This window comes from Biomphalaria glabrata, chromosome 3 (genome assembly GCF_947242115.1).
Source record: "Biomphalaria glabrata chromosome 3, xgBioGlab47.1, whole genome shotgun sequence".
NCBI classification, from domain to species: domain Eukaryota; kingdom Metazoa; phylum Mollusca; class Gastropoda; family Planorbidae; genus Biomphalaria; species Biomphalaria glabrata.
In genome coordinates this window covers 22,551,885-22,569,776 of record NC_074713.1, presented here as the reverse complement: position 1 = coordinate 22,569,776, position 17,892 = coordinate 22,551,885, and the positions used below count along the sequence as shown (strand labels likewise).

Genomic DNA, 17,892 nt, shown 5'->3' with positions numbered 1-17,892 from the left:
GCGCTTTTGGTCCAATCTCATTTGTGGACCAGTGAGGGGAGGGGATATCTTAGGAGTTGGTTTTCCGTGCTGCCTTTATGCGCTCAGTAAACACAACTCTGCCCGAGTCGGGTGTCGAACCTCCAGCCAAGCCAAGCCAAGTTCAAGCGCACTTGGCCTCTCGACCACGTTTCCCACTAATATCTATCTAGGCATCTAATATCCAGGCATCTAATATCTAGGCATCTAACCTAAGTTTAAGTTTAAATAAATGTATTACAATGCTTTTTTTTTAAGAAAAAATGTGTTCGATCATTTGTTACACACCATGTCGCGAATTGGCGTATTCATCATGGTGTTAGTAATTTGAACACATCATGGCCTTTTGTGATAATTTATATAATCTAATTAAGTTTCTCAGGTAGTGACACACCAGTTTTTATATTACAGACATACTGCATGAGACTAGCACATGAACAACGACAACATTTAGCTTGCAGGTGCATTCCAAACATGAACTTAGCCAAAACAAACAGAGTACTAACTGTGACTTATCAAACGTTGAACACATTTTCCACCTAAAAGCTGTATGGAAGATTCTCTTACATTGCAACTATGAACAGACTATTAATAGCGGCCATTTTGGTGTCTCCGTTGTACAAAACCAACGATTGGTTGATAAACTAGCTGGTGGTGGTTGTTGTGTTTAAAGAGACACATTTCTTCACGCTGCAGAATCTAATTGTCTTAAGGTTTTCCATTTGAAGTGCATAATAATTTCAATTAGGAGCGTAATAAAGGAGATTTGATACGTAGATCAGCTGCCTCGCATCATGCTATTGTTCAAATTATAGCTTTCTTTTTATTTACTTGGCAACAGTGACGGTCAATATTGCGTCCTTGACTCTGTTTAGTTTAGCGTGAGAATCTCCAATTTGTGTATTTAGTTTTAAAGTTAGTTTTCATGACGTTTAATTAGAAAAAAAAAGTATTTCTAATAATAATAATAATAATAATAATCTTTATTATCCGTAAGGAAATTTGTCTTACAATTTGTGCATTACACCAAACAAAAACATTATAACTATAACTATGACATGATCTTAACGCGTAGCTACAGAAACACAAAGTACCGCAACAAAATATGACGTCAAAAACTGGAAGCAGCAGTGACTTGGTTGATTCTGAAGGAGCTTACCTTGGCGCTACTCTCAAACACAAAAATGTTTTACGAAGGACAATTAACGAGGATGTGGGGGAAGAGGAGCCGCTCCTGGCGTCTGACCAACCTGGCAAGGTAAATCTTTCAGATTGGCTTGTGACATATTTCTCTATTATTTATATTTATGTTTTCTGGACCCAAGACAATAACCTTGCTTGACACTTACCAATTATTAAATAGTTTGTTTTGTTTTTAGGAAACAAAGGGGGGGGGGGGGTAGAGAAAATAAAATTGATAAATAACTAAACATTTCACAAATTAAAATCATTTGTATCAGTCTCCAGGTACCGAGAGAGAAGAGGGCGTCACCAAAAGTGGGGCAATAAACATTGCCACATCGATGATTGTTGTTAGCCTAGCTATGGCATCCTACTCCATCTTCTCAGACGCAATGTCTCAGTGGATCTATGTGGAATTTGAGAACCAAGTTCTGGGTGCAAACGCCTCCCTCATCAACTCCACAGCGTGAGTAGAACGAGGGAAGTATCTAGAAGAGAAGAATCCTTTCCCGCCTACCTTGGTAGATCTTTCCCCAGATTTAAGGTTTTTTTTTTGGTGAGCTTTTTTTTTTGGGGGGTGGTGGGGGTCTAGCTTACTTTGGCTCATTTAGAAATATTCACACAATCTCGATGGTATAACACCAGGGCTGGACTTATTGGTGTGTTTCGTGTGAAACTTCAAAAGTCCAAGAGGCTAAATAGGCCTTGCGATTTTTTCTTAACCCCCCCCCCCCCCCCCGGTCTTGTGCCATTAAAAGATATATCATTAACTGCTCGGGGCTTTGCTATAGACGTGCAATGTTCTAATTAAAGATTAACTTCCAAAACCAAATCCGGTATAAATTATTTGCAATCTTCTTTGTTTATGACTTCCGTGGGAAACCTCGTCAATTATGGTCGACATCTCATGTGGCCCCAACACTCCAAAAGAATTCTACTTAAATTACAGATACAATGTAAATCTTATAATCGTTTTTTAAAAGCAGGGATACAAAGAATCAATTTAAATTCTTCATAGAGTCTGACATAAAAAAAACATTGTTTAAAAAATAAATGATAAAAGTCAGTGAAGTCGTTTCATCTTCTAAATACTACATTTCCTACAGTTTTTTTTTAAATCGTCTGCAACCAGAAGATGAAGATTCTAGCGCGTCTATTTCCTTCGCAGCCTTCAGTTGATGCTTTTTGCGAAGTTAAAAAGGCGCGACGCAAGACGTCTGACTGAACACAACAATGATCTTTCGATCTGGCCCATTACAAATGTACTCGCTCAACTATCTCGAATGTATCCCAAAGTTCAACTTAGAATTATTATCAACCTGCCCCACTCCATCCTAATTTAACTTTATTTGAATGTGCGCTAAGACAATTTAGGAAGCTTACAATGTATGAAAACGCTTGGCCCCGGACCTTATCGCGCTAAACAGACCCACTAGCTTGATTTAAAGGCTGCGAACGTAATTTGTTTCGTTTCGTTAAAGGTCACCAGTAAAAGTTTGAGAAACATTGCTTTAGTCCTGCGCTCTTCTTACTGGAAGAGCCATCCATCTTGATGTCAAATTTGGATAAAAGAAATGTTTTACATATATACAAATATGTTATAACGGTTGGATAATTACTTGTAACTTGGACACTTTTATATCTTCTGCTAAATGTAAACAGTAAGATTACCACGAATTACAAAAACAAAAAAAAGGTTTTAAATTTTTTTTTCCCCATAATTCTTTGTTGAACGCCAGGTATAGGATCTGACATAAGGGCAGTATTATCAAGATAGTGTGATCTACAGTTTATTAATGAAATAAGATTGGAAATTATTTTTGTCTGAAATTGTGGATGCATCTTAAGCATGTATTTCAATAAAAAAAAACAACAACAATTCTTTGATTAAAACATTTCTATTGATAAAAGCAATATCTACATGTCGGATATGAACGAAAATCGAATCAAATATTCTAGTTATTCATTTGATATTATTTATTAGTTGATTTTCAGCTGTAGATCACAAGGGGAGATTAACTCCATTTTGAAATTGTGGTGACAGATTCGTGACGTTTACGTAACATTGTAACAATGTGATAGTACTGGATCAAAATGTGATAGTACTGGATCAAAATGTGATAGTACTGGATCAAAATGTGATAGTACTGGATCAAAATGAGCTACAAGCTGAAATAAAGAGAATTGGTTTTCAACATTTGTAGGCCTGCCATCTTGAAGTTAGACATTATTAACGTCCATGAGTAGAGGAACATTGTGTAGGCGTACAGGCCTAATCATATCATTTGTGCAGGTCAATATTCGGCGGACAATGGCTTTGTATGCATAAGATGTGGACAAATATGCAGGTCGCAAGTGGGTTTGCGTAGCTATGAGAAACACTGCACTCGTCCTTAATATTAGGAATTCAAAGACAATTGTCATTATTATTATTCGCTGCAATAATTGTTGTCACCGTATTAAGAATGAATTTAAAAAAAAAAGATAAATCGATGGGAAAAAAAACGTTCAACGTGAATCAGAATACGACAGAGCACCGCTGTTCCTAAATAATCTAGTATTTGGTATAAGCGAAGTAAGGTAACTCTTTATAGTGTAGCCTTATTATTGAATACATTCTATATATTATAATATATTGATCTACCTTGCTTTTTCTAGAAAGTGTTGGGGGCGCCAATAAAGCGCCTTGCACCGAACGCCAGTTATGCTGGCTACGCCTCTGATTTGTAACATATGCTGCTCCATCGTTCATGTATCATTCTTGTTGTTTTGAACAGTTCTAACCCTTGCGTCAAAGACAACCAAACAGACTTATGGGCCAAAGAGTTGGACAAGGCGCAGTCACTGGCATCCAGATTTAGCATTTATGCCATGATAGTCACCCTTCTTCCAGCGTTCTTCACGAACTTGTTGTTAGGAATTTACGCTGACCAAATAGGACGCAGGATTTTATTTTTAGCTCCTCTCATAGGTTAGATTTTATTTTCTTTCTTTCTGACTCTATTCTTTCTATCAATCTATGTCTCTGACTCTCTTTCTCCCTCTTTCTGTCCCTCTAACACACACTTTTTCAGGTAATGTAGAAAGTAAGGTCATAGTGATCGTAATCAAGTATTATATAAGAATATGGCTATGTGATATGATAAGTAGAATAAGTATTAGAGATGAGACTTGAACACATCTTGTAAAAATCGAGTCCGGTTCGTTTGATAAGTATAATTCAGGTTTGGTTCAGTCAGATCTAATGTTTAGGTTCAGGTTCTGAAATTTGGCAATATCTAAACTAAGTTCAAATCAATGCAATTTATTCGTTCATAACACTTGAATTGGAAATTTTACAAGTAAGACAGAACACAAATAATGTGCAACTTTTTATCAACTTCCAATATTTAATGAACAAATTTTGCATTTCACAAATTATAAGTTCACAAAAGCTCGATGCAGTACATGTGATGACAAAAGATATGACGTTGGACGTTGAACGGATAATGGTAACTTAAGTAGTCTACTGTCATTCAAACAATTAAGTAACTTAAGTAGTCTACTGTCATTCAAACAATTAAGTAACTTAAGTAGTCAACTGTCATTCAAACAATTAAGTAACTTAAGTAGTCTACTGTCATTCAAACAATTAAGTAACTTAAGTAGTCTACTGTTATTCAAACAATTAAGTAACTTAAGTAGTCAACTGTCATTCAAACAATTAAGTAACTTAAGTAGTCAACTGTCATTCAAACAATTAAGTAACTTAAGTAGTCTACTGTCATTCAAACAATTAAGTATCTTAAGTAGTCAACTGTCAATCAAACAATCAAGTAACTTAAGTAGTCTACTGTCATTCAACAAATTAAGTAACTTAAGTAGTCAACTGTCATTCAAACAATTAAGTAACTTAAGTAGTCAACTGTCATTCAAACAATTAAGTAACTTAAGTAGTCTACTGTCATTCAAACAATTAAGTAACTGTGACAAGTCAAAAACTCGCTGTCAGAGTCACTCTAATTTATCACAGCATTAATTATTATTTTTCATTATTTATTTATTTTATTTTAATTATTTCCCCATCCTACCCCTAAATTCTCCACCCGCACCACCTTTTCCTCTCCAGGCTAGACTTAGTTGACCACATTGGAGATAGCTAAAGCGCGTCCTTTCATTCATCTGCCCTTGATCGGGGAAAGGTAAACACACAATCTCTTTTGATCTTATCGCAGGATGTCTGACAGCCGCAGTGGACACCACCTTGTGTGGAATGCAAGTCACTCCTCCCTCCCCCATTCTCCTATGTCTCTCTTTGAAATAGGAGACCACAAGGACAAACACGCCCATTGACCTCCCAATGTGCGAATCCCATCTCTTGTCGGACTTCACCCACGTGTAAGATAATTCTAAGCCTAGGACATTTCCGGTTTCCGCCCACATTCTCCAGGCCTGTATATAAGGTAAATTAAATCAAGTCAGACTCTCTCTCCTTTCTCGTTATATCTGAGCAATCGAGTCTGGACTACTTCATTTATTCTCACTCCTAGAGGAATACCTGGTGGTAAGCCGAACTTAATCACAAGTTCCATCTTAATTACTTTGTGCTATTTCCATTGGATATTATCATGTGTATTTTATTATTTCACTTATATTTAATTAGTGCATTGTGTATTTCTCACTGGCGTAAGAAGAGAACATAGACATGTCCTATGTATGTATTTATGAATTGCATTAATCTATTAATGCTACGTTGCTCAATTGATCGTTGATGCAACCATGTATATATTTGTACATCTTATTTTATTTCCTTTATCTCGGTTGACCGCCTTGATAATTTTACTAGCGCACTAATACTGCGTCTAGAAAAGAGTTATGAATTATCTACCCTTTACTCATTTTACTCCAATGAGAGTCGCGCCGCTTGAACGGACACCCTCTCCGTTCAAGCGCGCTCCATTGTTCTCGATCGACGGTCATATGTAAACATACCGTCAGGGTCGCTGACCACCGCCCAATTCAACCCCCCCCCCTTTTTTTCTTTCTCTATCCACCTGTGTTGTTTATTTGAGATTATTATTTCCCCTTCTATGTACATTTTTATATTATTACTTTCCCTTTTATGTACATTTTTATATTGCTACTATCAGCCATCTATTATTCCAAATCCCATTTGTCATCATCTCCCCTTTTGTGCTCAAAAGCAATTTTACCAATCTGACGAATGCACCTCAGTCGAGGGCATCGATAAGATGCATAAGAGACATGTCCTAACTTGTCTTTATTTATCCGCAGCCTCCCTCAGGTGTCTGCCTATTTGTTTGATATCAAGAATCACCTACTATCTTTGTGCTTAGTGCTATTCAGCACTGCACTAGCTCTCTGACCTGCCCCTATTTATGTGCTTAGTGCTATTCAGCAATGCACTTGCCTACTGAGATCTACTCAACTCTACCACTTGGCGCTATCGGCATTGCCCGCCTATTCGACAGCCCACCTGTCAACCTATTAGGTGCGACGTCCCTATAGACCAGATCTGTGTGAGACGTCATAGCTACGCCAAACCCTCTGCAACTCACTGGACATATCCTGTCATCACGCTGCCCACGGCAGATCAGCTCTGCCCGCAGTAACCTTGTGCCCACGGTAGCCGGCCACCCGCCCTACTGTGCCCACTACAGATATCAGAACTTTGGACTGAAACTCCACAAGAACTGAATCATCGACGTCCTTCTATCCGCTAGAGCGCCACCTCCAGCTGCAGAACCTCAAGCCAGGACACAGCCAGCTGCGACATCAACAGGACAACCAGCTAAGTCAGAGGACAAAGTGACATACTCTCTTATTAAATGCAAGAGTGATGATTAAAGCTAGTATTATTTAGAGATAGAAGCAAACCCTCCCCCTTTTTATTCTTATATGTATACTACTTTTAATTAAAAATCATAGTTTGTGAACAAATTTAGTTGAATTACAATATAATTTTTTATTATATCGCTACACTTCTGGTATCTTAGCTGATTCGGTGAGGGGGGGGGGGAGGATTGCTTCTGCTACCCTTCCCACTCTAGCCCTCTAAATGGGAAGGGGGGGGGCGGTTTTATTTTTATGGAGAAATCATAGTAAGTGAACAAAATTAGTTGAATATCTATATAATATAAACTACGTATTGATATGTGAACCCATTTTATATTATGTCACACACACTCCAATCTCAATTTTTTTTTATTAGTAAATATAAAATGAAAAAGGGTTGTACCAGGTGGGAGGGGCGATATATGCAATCACCTTCCCCCCATCGGACAAACCAATACTTTTTTCTTTTTGTATTTTAGTTAAGAAATTACAAAATAAAAAAAAATCTGTCACTAATATAATTTATATATGCTATAAATTAAATTCTTATATCGAGTCGCCCCATTCCTATTCTTTAATGCCAAATGCAAAGATAAACAGAAATTATAAAAAGGAGCGAGGTGTAATCATTTTCACTCTACCGCCCTTCCTCTTTCCAGACAGAGTTTATATTATTTCACATGAATTTATCATAATTATTTTAAGAAAGACTTTGCTTTGGAAATGTTATAATTCAAACGAAAATTTTTACTAAAAGAGTCACGATTGAGATAAGTTCTAAACCCAGATAATCTTTTCCTAGTCGCCTTTTTCCAACCTTTACTCAATATGATATTTTTCTAGTTAAATAAATTTGGGACTATAACTCACAATGTATGCTTGAATTTTATTAAATTTTTTTTTTCCAAAATTTTTTTTTCGGCGGCGATCCTCAAAGCCTTAATCTAAATGTGTGGGGTATCTTATCTTTTAAAGGAACAAATCGGTTTTATTTGCAATGTATTAAACATAAATTTATATTAGAACATTTTTCAACATTATTCAAAAGGTCCTTTATAATACGATGAATAATGAGCTTTAGGTCAGGAGAATGCGCTTCTTCAGTGATGAATGCAAGAAAACGCTTTTGGCGTCGGGGCTTCGCCCCGAACCTCACTGATGAATGATAAATTGTAGATGTCAGGAGAATGCGTTACTGCAATGAAGAATGTAAAAACACGCTCAAAACAGGTTTAAGAATTATTTGTGTACAATGTGTACAATTAAGGTCCCGGGGTTCAACCTGACAAGAACATCACTCACATACAGTCGTACATAGAGTAACCAACTATGTGAATAGTTTAAATAAAAAAAGGAAATGAATTTAATTGTATGAAACTGATATGTGTGTATGTACAATGAGGATGATAAATAGACAATATATATATTAGATATTGTTACGTATTTCTGAATTTTCTGGCTAGATGTATTAGTTGGCACACAAATAAAAACACTGCAAAGAACTTGACGACTAAACTTTCAGTTTCATATAACTTTAATGACTATTAACTCTAACAATTCGTTACTGTAACATGTAGCGTAGAAGACTGTACAATATCTGTCAGTTTACAGTTAGCTATACTTCGTTGCAATTCATCTCTTCACTTCGTTGCAATTCATCTCTTCTCAAATTTCCTCGAGCCGTGTTCCACAGAACAGACCAACGACACACTTCCCAGTGTCGCTCCAGGTCTCCCAAAGCTGAACCAAGTCGTACTCAAGTCTACCGAATCAGAGCCGCACACGTCTTACATCGACTGTATCGACTGTAACGGCTCAAGTCCACTGTAGTTCGCTGTATAGACTTTAACGACAGTAGTCCACTCCAGTTAACTCTACCCTAGTTAACTTGCATCGAGTCGTACACATTTCTCTTCCACAGAGCCGCACACGTCTTACATAGTCTGTATCGACTGTAACGGCTCACTCACTACTCCATACGACTGACTTTCACATTAACTCTCTGGCTTATATAGAGTCCCTAATCGCTTGTCCAAAGTTGCACAAACACGGCTAGTATCCTCTGGAATAACACGTGAGGAAACGTCACATCCTGTCTTTGTTTATACATGTAGATTCCAGAAAACATTGGCTGCAGTGTCATCTTGCCGGGGTCACAAGTTGTGACCTCTATCTGTCACTGGACATTGCTAGTACCTTTTGGAATAACATGTAAGGACATGTCACATCCTGTCTCTGTTTATACATGTACATTCCAGGGAACACCCGCTGCTGTGTTATCTCGTCGGGGTCACACGTTAACCTCTTCCTGTCACTGGTCATTTGTAACAATATATATATATAATATAAATATAAAGATATTATTCAATAATTAATTTAAGCACCTTTGCTACTGCTATCAACTTGTCACCCTGGTTTCATAGTCCACCAGACTCTGACCGACTGGCGTCACAAAACTGCCAACCTCGGTAATAGTAAAGTTAGACCTCAGATGATCGCCAATTTGACAATGACACTGAAAACTGTAATATATATTTCTGAGACGGCAAGCGACGCCCACACTAGCATAGACTCGAACTTAGTATATACAACTCCAACACTGTCAACCTATAAACGAAATAAACATAAAACTTAACTTCTACTCTAAAACTAGAAATAATAACAACCTCATACAACATACAATAAGAGCTATCACAAACGAATAACTCACCCTAAACAGGGGTCCAAAAATCCTACTAAATAATAAGTCCGAGAAACTAGTACAGACAAATAACGTTTTACGGGCCAACAAACCGTCCGTTTCAAACAAAGAGGGGGACTGCCTCATGACAAAGAATGACCAATAGATGTCACCGGACTTAGTGACGTAGCCAAACAATTCATAACAAAAATACAAGGCACTCTCGCCCCGTACAAGTCACTACGAGTAGAGGAAATAAAAAACAGAGCTAGGATAACTACGCGACACACCTCAATGAAGAAATTTCAGGAGAATGCGTTTCTGCAATGAAGAATGCAAGAAAAAGCTTTTTTTGCGTGGGGGCTTAGCCCCGAACCCCACTGATGAATGATGAGCTGTAGATGTCAGGAGAATGCGTTTATGCAGTGAAGAATGCAAGAAAACGCTTTCGGCGTCGGGGCACTGATAAATAATGAGCTGTAGGCTAGATGTCAGGAGAATGCGTTTCTGCAATCAACTGTAGCGCCACTGGCTTGGATGGGTGCTCATAGGAAAAGTTTCATTCAATAAATATATAATAATAAGGCTTCTCTTCGAGTCCAAATATAATTGAGGAATGTAGTATTTCCCGTGGCTGGGCAACCCCAGCTGTGGCCTACATATTTTACCACATCCAGGGCAAACATAACCATTGTCCGCCGGTGGTCGAATAAGATTTTCTTTTAGCCATCTGCGTCTGTCCTCGGCAGCGGATTTTCTTTTGGTCTCAAATGTGTATCCCGAGGCCTATGTGTCTATTGACCAAGTGAAAATAAGTTGGCACAGTTTAGCGAGCGCCTTCATAATCAGGAGCTTCTATTTCGCCTTCTAGTTAGGTTCGCATTTAGTGCTGGGCTAATTCCAATGGGATTCGTAATGGTATAGATCTCTCTCTTTGGAGGCGCTTACAAAAGTTAAAACACTCAACTAACCTTCTTCATCATTTTTACTAAGCATGGTGAAAATAGTGTAACATTGATATCTCCAGGTCTTTTCATAAGGGCTTTCGTTGGCTTTGTCGTGGCCTTTTGGAAACTAAGTATTTACTGGAACTTTGTGGGCATGGCTTGTATCGGATTGACTGGACATTTACCTGCCATCTTCATGGGCATTTACGTGTACACCGCGGACAACACAGGACACAAGAAAAGTCGATCCTTTGGAATGGTCATTGCACAGGTTTGTTCATTCTAAGCATTTTAAGGTCCACTTTGGAGAAAGAAAAGTGGGTGGGTCGTGGGCTAGTTTTCTATAGACCCATATTAATGTAAACTTCATTTGATACCAGTCTTTGTTTTACATCACATAGAGGTCTGTAAACGTAAAGCTTTCATGATACATATGTGTAGATTTTTCTGTAAATAAAATTTTTTAAGTATCTTTAATTATAAAATTGTAGGCCTATTGTTTGAAAATGTAATAGTTTCTTTTCTCCATCAACTTTTAAAGCCCCTCATTATTACATCTATTTCTTGAGCTTTAATTTTTATGGGGTTTTTTTTTTCGTTCTCTAATCTATATTTCCCTTTGTTTCTTTAGTCTCTAATCTCTATTTCCCTTTGTTTCTTTAGTCTCTAATCTATATTTCCCTTTGTTTCTTTAGTCTCTAATCTCTATTTCCCTTTGTGTCTTTAGTCTCTAATCTATATTTCCCTTTGTTTCTTTAGTCTCTAATCTCTATTTCCCTTTGTTTCTTTAGTCTCTAATCTATATTTCCCTTTGTTTCTTTAGTCTCTAATCTATATTTCCCTTTGTGTCTTTAGTCTCTAATCTATATTTCCCTTTGTGTCTTTAGTCTCTAATCTATATTTCCCTTTGTTTCTTTAGTCTCTAATCTATATTTCCCTTTGTGTCTTTAGTCTCTAATGTATTTCCGCCTATGTTTTGTTTTAGACTGCAATCAACGTTTGCTTCTCATTGTCTCATCTGGCTGTTGGGTATTTCATCGACGCTAAAGGCTACGCCTGGCCAATGTTTACAGCATCTGTAATCCTGGCATTCTGTTTGGTCATCTGCTACTTCTTTTTGAAAGAAACTTTGGAAACAGCGAAAAAGACGCGAAAAAAGACGTTCACAGAAGGTGATAACCATTAGTATACAATTTGCTGTTTTGTTTCTGTGGCTGTTTGTTGTCAAGTCGATTTTTGTGTTAAGGTAATTGAAATGCATTGTCGTTAAAGCAGCTACATGTACTATGTGATTTTTTACCTTTATTTATTTGTAAATTTCTTCAATAAGTTTTTGTTTAACGTAACGTTTTAAACTGTCCTGTATGAAATATCTATCCATTTTGTTTTTTATACTCATTGTACAGGTTTCAAGGAAGTCTTCAGTTTCTATATCACTAAGGGAAAGAACTCTAACTATAGAAGGTTAGATTTCAGTCTTCTTGGGTTAGTGTTCTTTCTGTTTTCAACTTGTCTTGGTGTCAGCATTCAGTCAATGTTTCTGATGAATGAGCCTTTGTGCTGGAGCTCCATCAAGATTGGTCAGGTCACTACTTACCAAGTAAGTAATACACTTTAGAGAACTTTTAAAGATCAAAATGACGACTAAATATACGTTTATGTTTAACGCTTTGCTTATAGTTCGTCCATCGTGGTTCGATGATGACCACTTTTGTCATCCAGGGGCTGAGGGCTTTGCACTGGGGTTTTGTGTCTCCTCATGTGGCTGGTGAGACTGAGCAGGTTATTCCAGCTGGAGCTAGTGTCACTGGCCTTGCTTTTCTTCTCTGACGCTTTTCTTCTGCCAGCGCTGTTCTCTTGTCTTCAGCAATTTGTGCACCAGTTTTCACAGCAAGGCGCCATTATGCTCTGTCATGTGCTTCTGTCTCCCAGGTGGCTGGGTTAATGCTGAAGGCTTTCAGATAAACTTTGAGGGTGTCCCTAAAGCGTTTTCTTTGTCCACCTTGTGAGCGCTTTCCTTTCCTTAATTGGCCATACAGAAGTCGTTTAGGGATGCTGCGGTCTTCCATTCTGCAGACGTGTCCTGGCCTTCACAGATTGGATTGCATCAGGATTGTGTGGATGCTTTGCAGGCCCGCTCTTCGAAGGACTTCAGTATCTGGTATTTTTTCTTGCCATTTAACATTTAGTATTTTTCTCAGGTCATATGGAAGTGGTTCAGTTTGTTTTTTGTTTTTGTTTTCTATATACTGTCCATGTTTCTGAGCCATAGAGCAATGTAGCGAGGATGACAGCTCAATAGATCCCTAGTTTTGTGTTTGTGGCGATACCTCGTCTATTCCAGACATTTTTAGAGTCTGCCATAGAATGCACTGGCCTTGGCAATACGCAGGTCGATTTCATTATTGATCTTTCCGTTTCTGGAGAGTGGGCTGCCAAGATAGGTGAATCTGTCCACGGCATTTATATCATGTCCATTTTTTAAACAAATGATAAGCAACATGTTGAACTCTTATTGTAAACTGAGGTTTGCTGGATTTTGAAAAGAAGCTGAATTGCTTGTTTTTGTTAAGCTTTTTAATGCAATTTCGGAATTCATCAGTTCGCGATGACTTAAAGCAGGTTAAAAAAATAGTTTTACATGGTAGGCATCTAACGCATATAAATGAAACCAACCTTCGACTGCGGAGATTAATTTTCATTGATTAAATCATTTTCTCTTTTATTGAGATATTAAATCTACTTTAAAGGGTTTTACAATCTCACATAACTTATTTGTTGACAAATGAATTACTGCCCAAGGACATCGATGTCTACTCAATTCACCTAACAATGCTCTATAAAGAAATGACGATTCGCTTCTAGGATGTAATACATTAAAAATGTAAATATAAATGACAATTTTTAAACATCTGCTACTGATGTTCAAATTTAGTTGCAGGAAAAAAAAAGATTTACAAATTTATGTTTTCAATAAAAAGAATGTTAACATAGGAAGCACAACAACGATATGGCTGCACTGAAATGTTCCTGTAAAATTCCAAAACTGTGGTCGAAAATGGAATTATTTTTAGCTTTTCCATCAATATAATTGGTTAAACCAGATTTAGTGCGTAACAAACTTAATGAGTTAGCAAAGAAATAGACTAAAGGTAGCCACTAGAGGAGACCTTCGTCTTGCTTTGACTAATTTAAAGCTTGACATTTCTAATATTGTCGGACTGCAGTAGTCACAAGGTTCCCATTAGCTTAATTTCATTTTTAGTGAATTCAAATATAATCATATTTAAATAAAAAATGTAACCAATTTACAATTAAACCTAAAATAGTAGGCCCTGATATTCAATAACTTAAAAAGGGACTATTCAAGGATATTGAAAGAAAGTCATGACAATGAGATGTATTTTACATTGTAAGTTATTGACATCATTTTTGTATGAGTTATAAAATTAACGACCTGTTATTAACAGCATGAAAATTAATAAATTAATGATATTTTATTCAAATTTGCTTTCTCACGCATCTTCATTTGTGTTTTTTCGGGGGGGGGGGGGGGCGCTGGCGGCATTTCTTTTAAAAAATGCGAAAAGGAGGCGGTAGACCAAAAAAAGGTTGAAGACCACTGTTCTTGATTATGCATGAGCCGATTTAGTAGGATGCGTGCGAGGATTTTCCCATCAATAGAGAGAAGAGATATTCCTCTGTGGTTGTCGCAGATTTGGCGGTTTCCTTTTCGCTTGTATAGATGGACACTTGTGGCATCTTTAAAGTCTTGTGGTATTGACTCTTGCTTCCACATAATAAAGAACAGCTCGTGAAGTCTTTCAATCAGGGCTAATCCACCTTTTTTGTTGACCTCTGCGGGAATGGAGTCAGCATGTAATGGAAGGTGTATTGTACTTTAAAAAGGAGCTTATATAAGGAGGAAGTACTACACATTTACAGACACATATCAATACTGTAAAATTTATTTCCCTTTTTATATTTAAAAAAACTAATTTCCCCTAATTAATTAATTAATTGGTTAATTGTTTGATTTGATTTATGCTTTCCTAGGGACAATGAATAATTGTTCAAAGTCTTCAAAGTTTCAACTTGATCCGAAAATGGGAAATGGGAAAAAAATGTGTAAACAAATTTACTAGACAGACTGAGTGAGTTGATATAAGCTTTGTAAATAAAAAGAGGAGGAAAATGTAATGCTCTATAGTACTCACGTTATGTGTCCTATGTTGTCCTCCTTTATGTTGTCATCACTTTATGTGTCATATATTGTTCTCATTTCATATGTCCTATGTTGTTCTCACTTCATGTGTCCTATGTTGTCCTCATTTCATGTGTCCTATGTTGTCCTAACTTCATGTGTCCTATGTTGTCCTCACTTCATGTGTCCTATATTGCCATCACTTCATGTGTCCTATATTGTCCTCACTTTATGTGTCCTATATTGTCCTCACTTCATGTGTCCTATATTGTTATGATATTGTCCTCACTTCATGTGTCCTATATTGTCATGATATTGTCCTCACTTCATGTGTCCTATATTGTCATGATATTGTCCTCACTTCATGTCTTTAGTATTGTCTTTACTTCTCGTCTCGATTGTTTCTATGTTGTCTGTTTTGTCTCTTCTCTATGGTCCAGCGGTCACAATGTGTTGCAGTGTCCAAACCGTATTAGCCTTCACTTACAATTAATTAATTTGTTACAAAATTATGAAACATAAATACATATGTTTAGTTTGCTACATTATTTGAACGCAAAGAACTAATTAATTGTCAAAACATCATTTTATATTCCTTGCTTTCAATTGACCATTGTTGGGGTAACATAAACAGACCAAACGTTAATTCCTCAAATTGAAAGATGGTTTGGCCTCAGAGCTAATCAAGTTTTACATTTCCCAGGGACTTCTGGGCGCCTTCACTTCCCTGGTGTTGATGAAAGCTCTTCAGCGTTGTCTGTCGGATGACGTCATTTGCATCGTGTCTCTGGTCTCAGCCGCTGCAAGTCGATTTGTACTTGCCTTTGCTCAGTATGACTGGATGATCTACGTGGGTAAGTGGTCGTCAAGTGAAGTCAAGCGTATTTCTATATTTGTAATGGGAACAGGGTTATATAGTGTTATGTAAGGGTCAAAGAATATTGTTCTAGAACAATGCTATGTATGTATATATATGTATATATATATATATATATATATATATATATATATATATATATATATATATATATATATATATATATATATATATATATATATATATATATATATATATATATATATATACAGTGCTTTTTTTTTTTTTGTAAAAAAAAAAATAGGTGCTGGTACTCAGTGATGGATTGCCTAACTTTTAACTACTAATAAATTAATAATAAACGTTAAAATACAAGAAATGTCATATTTTTTCTCCACATTGAAAAAGGTACCGTATATATATATATATCATGGGCGTAGCCAGGGGGGGGGGGTTACCCCCCGAAATGAAATCCCCCCTTTTGGGGGGGGGGATCGGAATTTAGTGAATGATTTTTTGCTTTGATTTTGTTTATTTTAGGTGAGATTTTAATACTAAACCATCAATTGCCCCAGCACAACCAATGGGGTTTTGAGTTTAAAACCCCTTACAAGGGGGTTTTGAGTTTAAAACCCCCTACCAGGGGGGTTCGAGTTTAAAGACCCCTACCAGGGGTTTTGTGTTTAAAACCCCCTACTAGGGGTTTTGAGTTTTAAACCCCCTACTTGGGGTTTATGCAATTAACCCCCCCCCCCTCTTCTATAAAACAAAACAAAACAAAAATGCAAACGAAAATCCCCTAATTCCAAGAGCACAGTTAAGGGAGATTTTGATTTTAAAACCCCCTCCAAAATTTACGATAAACCCCCTCTTCAATATAAAAAAAAGTTAATTACGCACTCAAAATGTTATGAGCGTAGCTAAATTGGTTTTGACTTAGTTTTTAGTTTAAACCCCACTTCAGCGGGGTTTGAAGGTAAAAAATACCTCTTTAATAATAAAAACAAAGCAAATTATACACTCAAAATGTTTTGAGTGTAGTCAAAGGGGTTTTGAGTTTAAACTCCCCTCCAGTGGAGTTTGAAGCTAAAAAAGTACCTCTTCAATATAAATAACAGCAAATTACTCACACTAAAATCTATGAACGCAGCCAAAGGAGTTTTGAGTTTAAACCCCCCGCCAGGGGGGTTTGAGGCTAAAAAATACATCTTCAGTGTAAGAAAAAAAGCAAATTACGCACTCAAAATGCTATGAGCGTTGCCAAAAGGGGTTTTGAGTTTAAACCCCCATTCAGAGGGGTTTAATGCTAAAAAATACCTCTTCAATATAAAAAAAAAGCAAATTACACACTAAAATTATTTGAGCGTAGCCAATCCAATCGGGGGTTTTGAGTTTAAACCCCTCTTCTACAGATGGCGTTTGTTTAAAGTTTAAAACCCCTCCAGATGGTTTTGAGTTTAAGATCCCCCTACAGAGCATTTTGAGGTGGAAAACCCCCTACAGATGATTTTGACGATAAAACTTCTCTTTTCGATATAAAATCTAAAGCAAACTACAGTCACTTAATTCCAAGAGCGTATTCAAGAGTGGTTACACATTTTACCAGTGGCAGGGCTCCCTTAATAAACTGTAGTGAATAGCCATCTGCCGAAATTGAAAAACACTAAATGTGGCTCAACAAAGATGGCTAAGACAGATTTTAGTAGTCAGTTATAGAGATCGGGTCTAAATCAAGGAAATCCTATGCCGAACTGGGAGTCGACCCTTTAGTAAGATTGTGAGAGAGCGACGCATGAGGTTTGCGGGACATGTTCTCCGACAAAATGAATTACGCATAAGAAGAGTTGCAATGATATCCTAGTATAACTTGACGCCACTCATTCATTGAGGTCCTCATGGCAGGTGGAAAGAGGCTTCAGACATTACCAGTGACAGATTCTTATGGAAACAGCTTGACGTCAAATGCTCCGAACGGCGCGGTAGGGTCTAAGTCAGTAAGAATAGCACATTAGGTTTTTGAAATAAAACTTTGTAATAGCAGGAAAATGCACTGTAGATACCTCAGAATATGCATTTTGTTGGCTTTCAATACCAGAAATAGTGCTTGGCGGCGGGGCTTCGCCCCGCGCTGGGGGAGCTTCTAGCGCTCCCCCAGACCCCCTTGCTGGTATTGGCGAGGAATCTACAATTTTTCCACTAACTCATGGAA

General features: G+C 37.2%; 1 protein-coding gene across 9 annotated transcripts in view; it reads left to right on the top strand.

The window, feature by feature from the left end:
- The window catches only part of LOC106056860 (proton-coupled folate transporter-like), a 41,574-nt gene that overhangs the window by 16,572 nt on the left and 7,110 nt on the right, over positions 1-17,892 (top strand). For 5 of the 9 annotated variants that reach the window (XM_013213757.2, XM_056024024.1, XM_056024030.1 and 2 more), the window contains 7 exons: positions 1,094-1,276; positions 1,479-1,666; positions 3,978-4,171; positions 10,743-10,933; positions 11,648-11,834; positions 12,069-12,262; positions 15,570-15,720. In XM_013213757.2, coding sequence (XP_013069211.1) covers positions 1,124-1,276; positions 1,479-1,666; positions 3,978-4,171; positions 10,743-10,933; positions 11,648-11,834; positions 12,069-12,262; positions 15,570-15,720 — 1,258 coding nt within the window. In that variant the 5' untranslated portion in view covers positions 1,094-1,123. Of the gene's footprint in view, positions 1-429; positions 1,277-1,478; positions 1,667-3,977; positions 4,172-10,742; positions 10,934-11,647; positions 11,835-12,068; positions 12,263-15,569; positions 15,721-17,892 lie in introns of all 9 variants that reach the window. The other 4 variants (XM_056024027.1, XM_056024025.1, XM_056024026.1 and 1 more) reach the window with 2 other exon arrangements.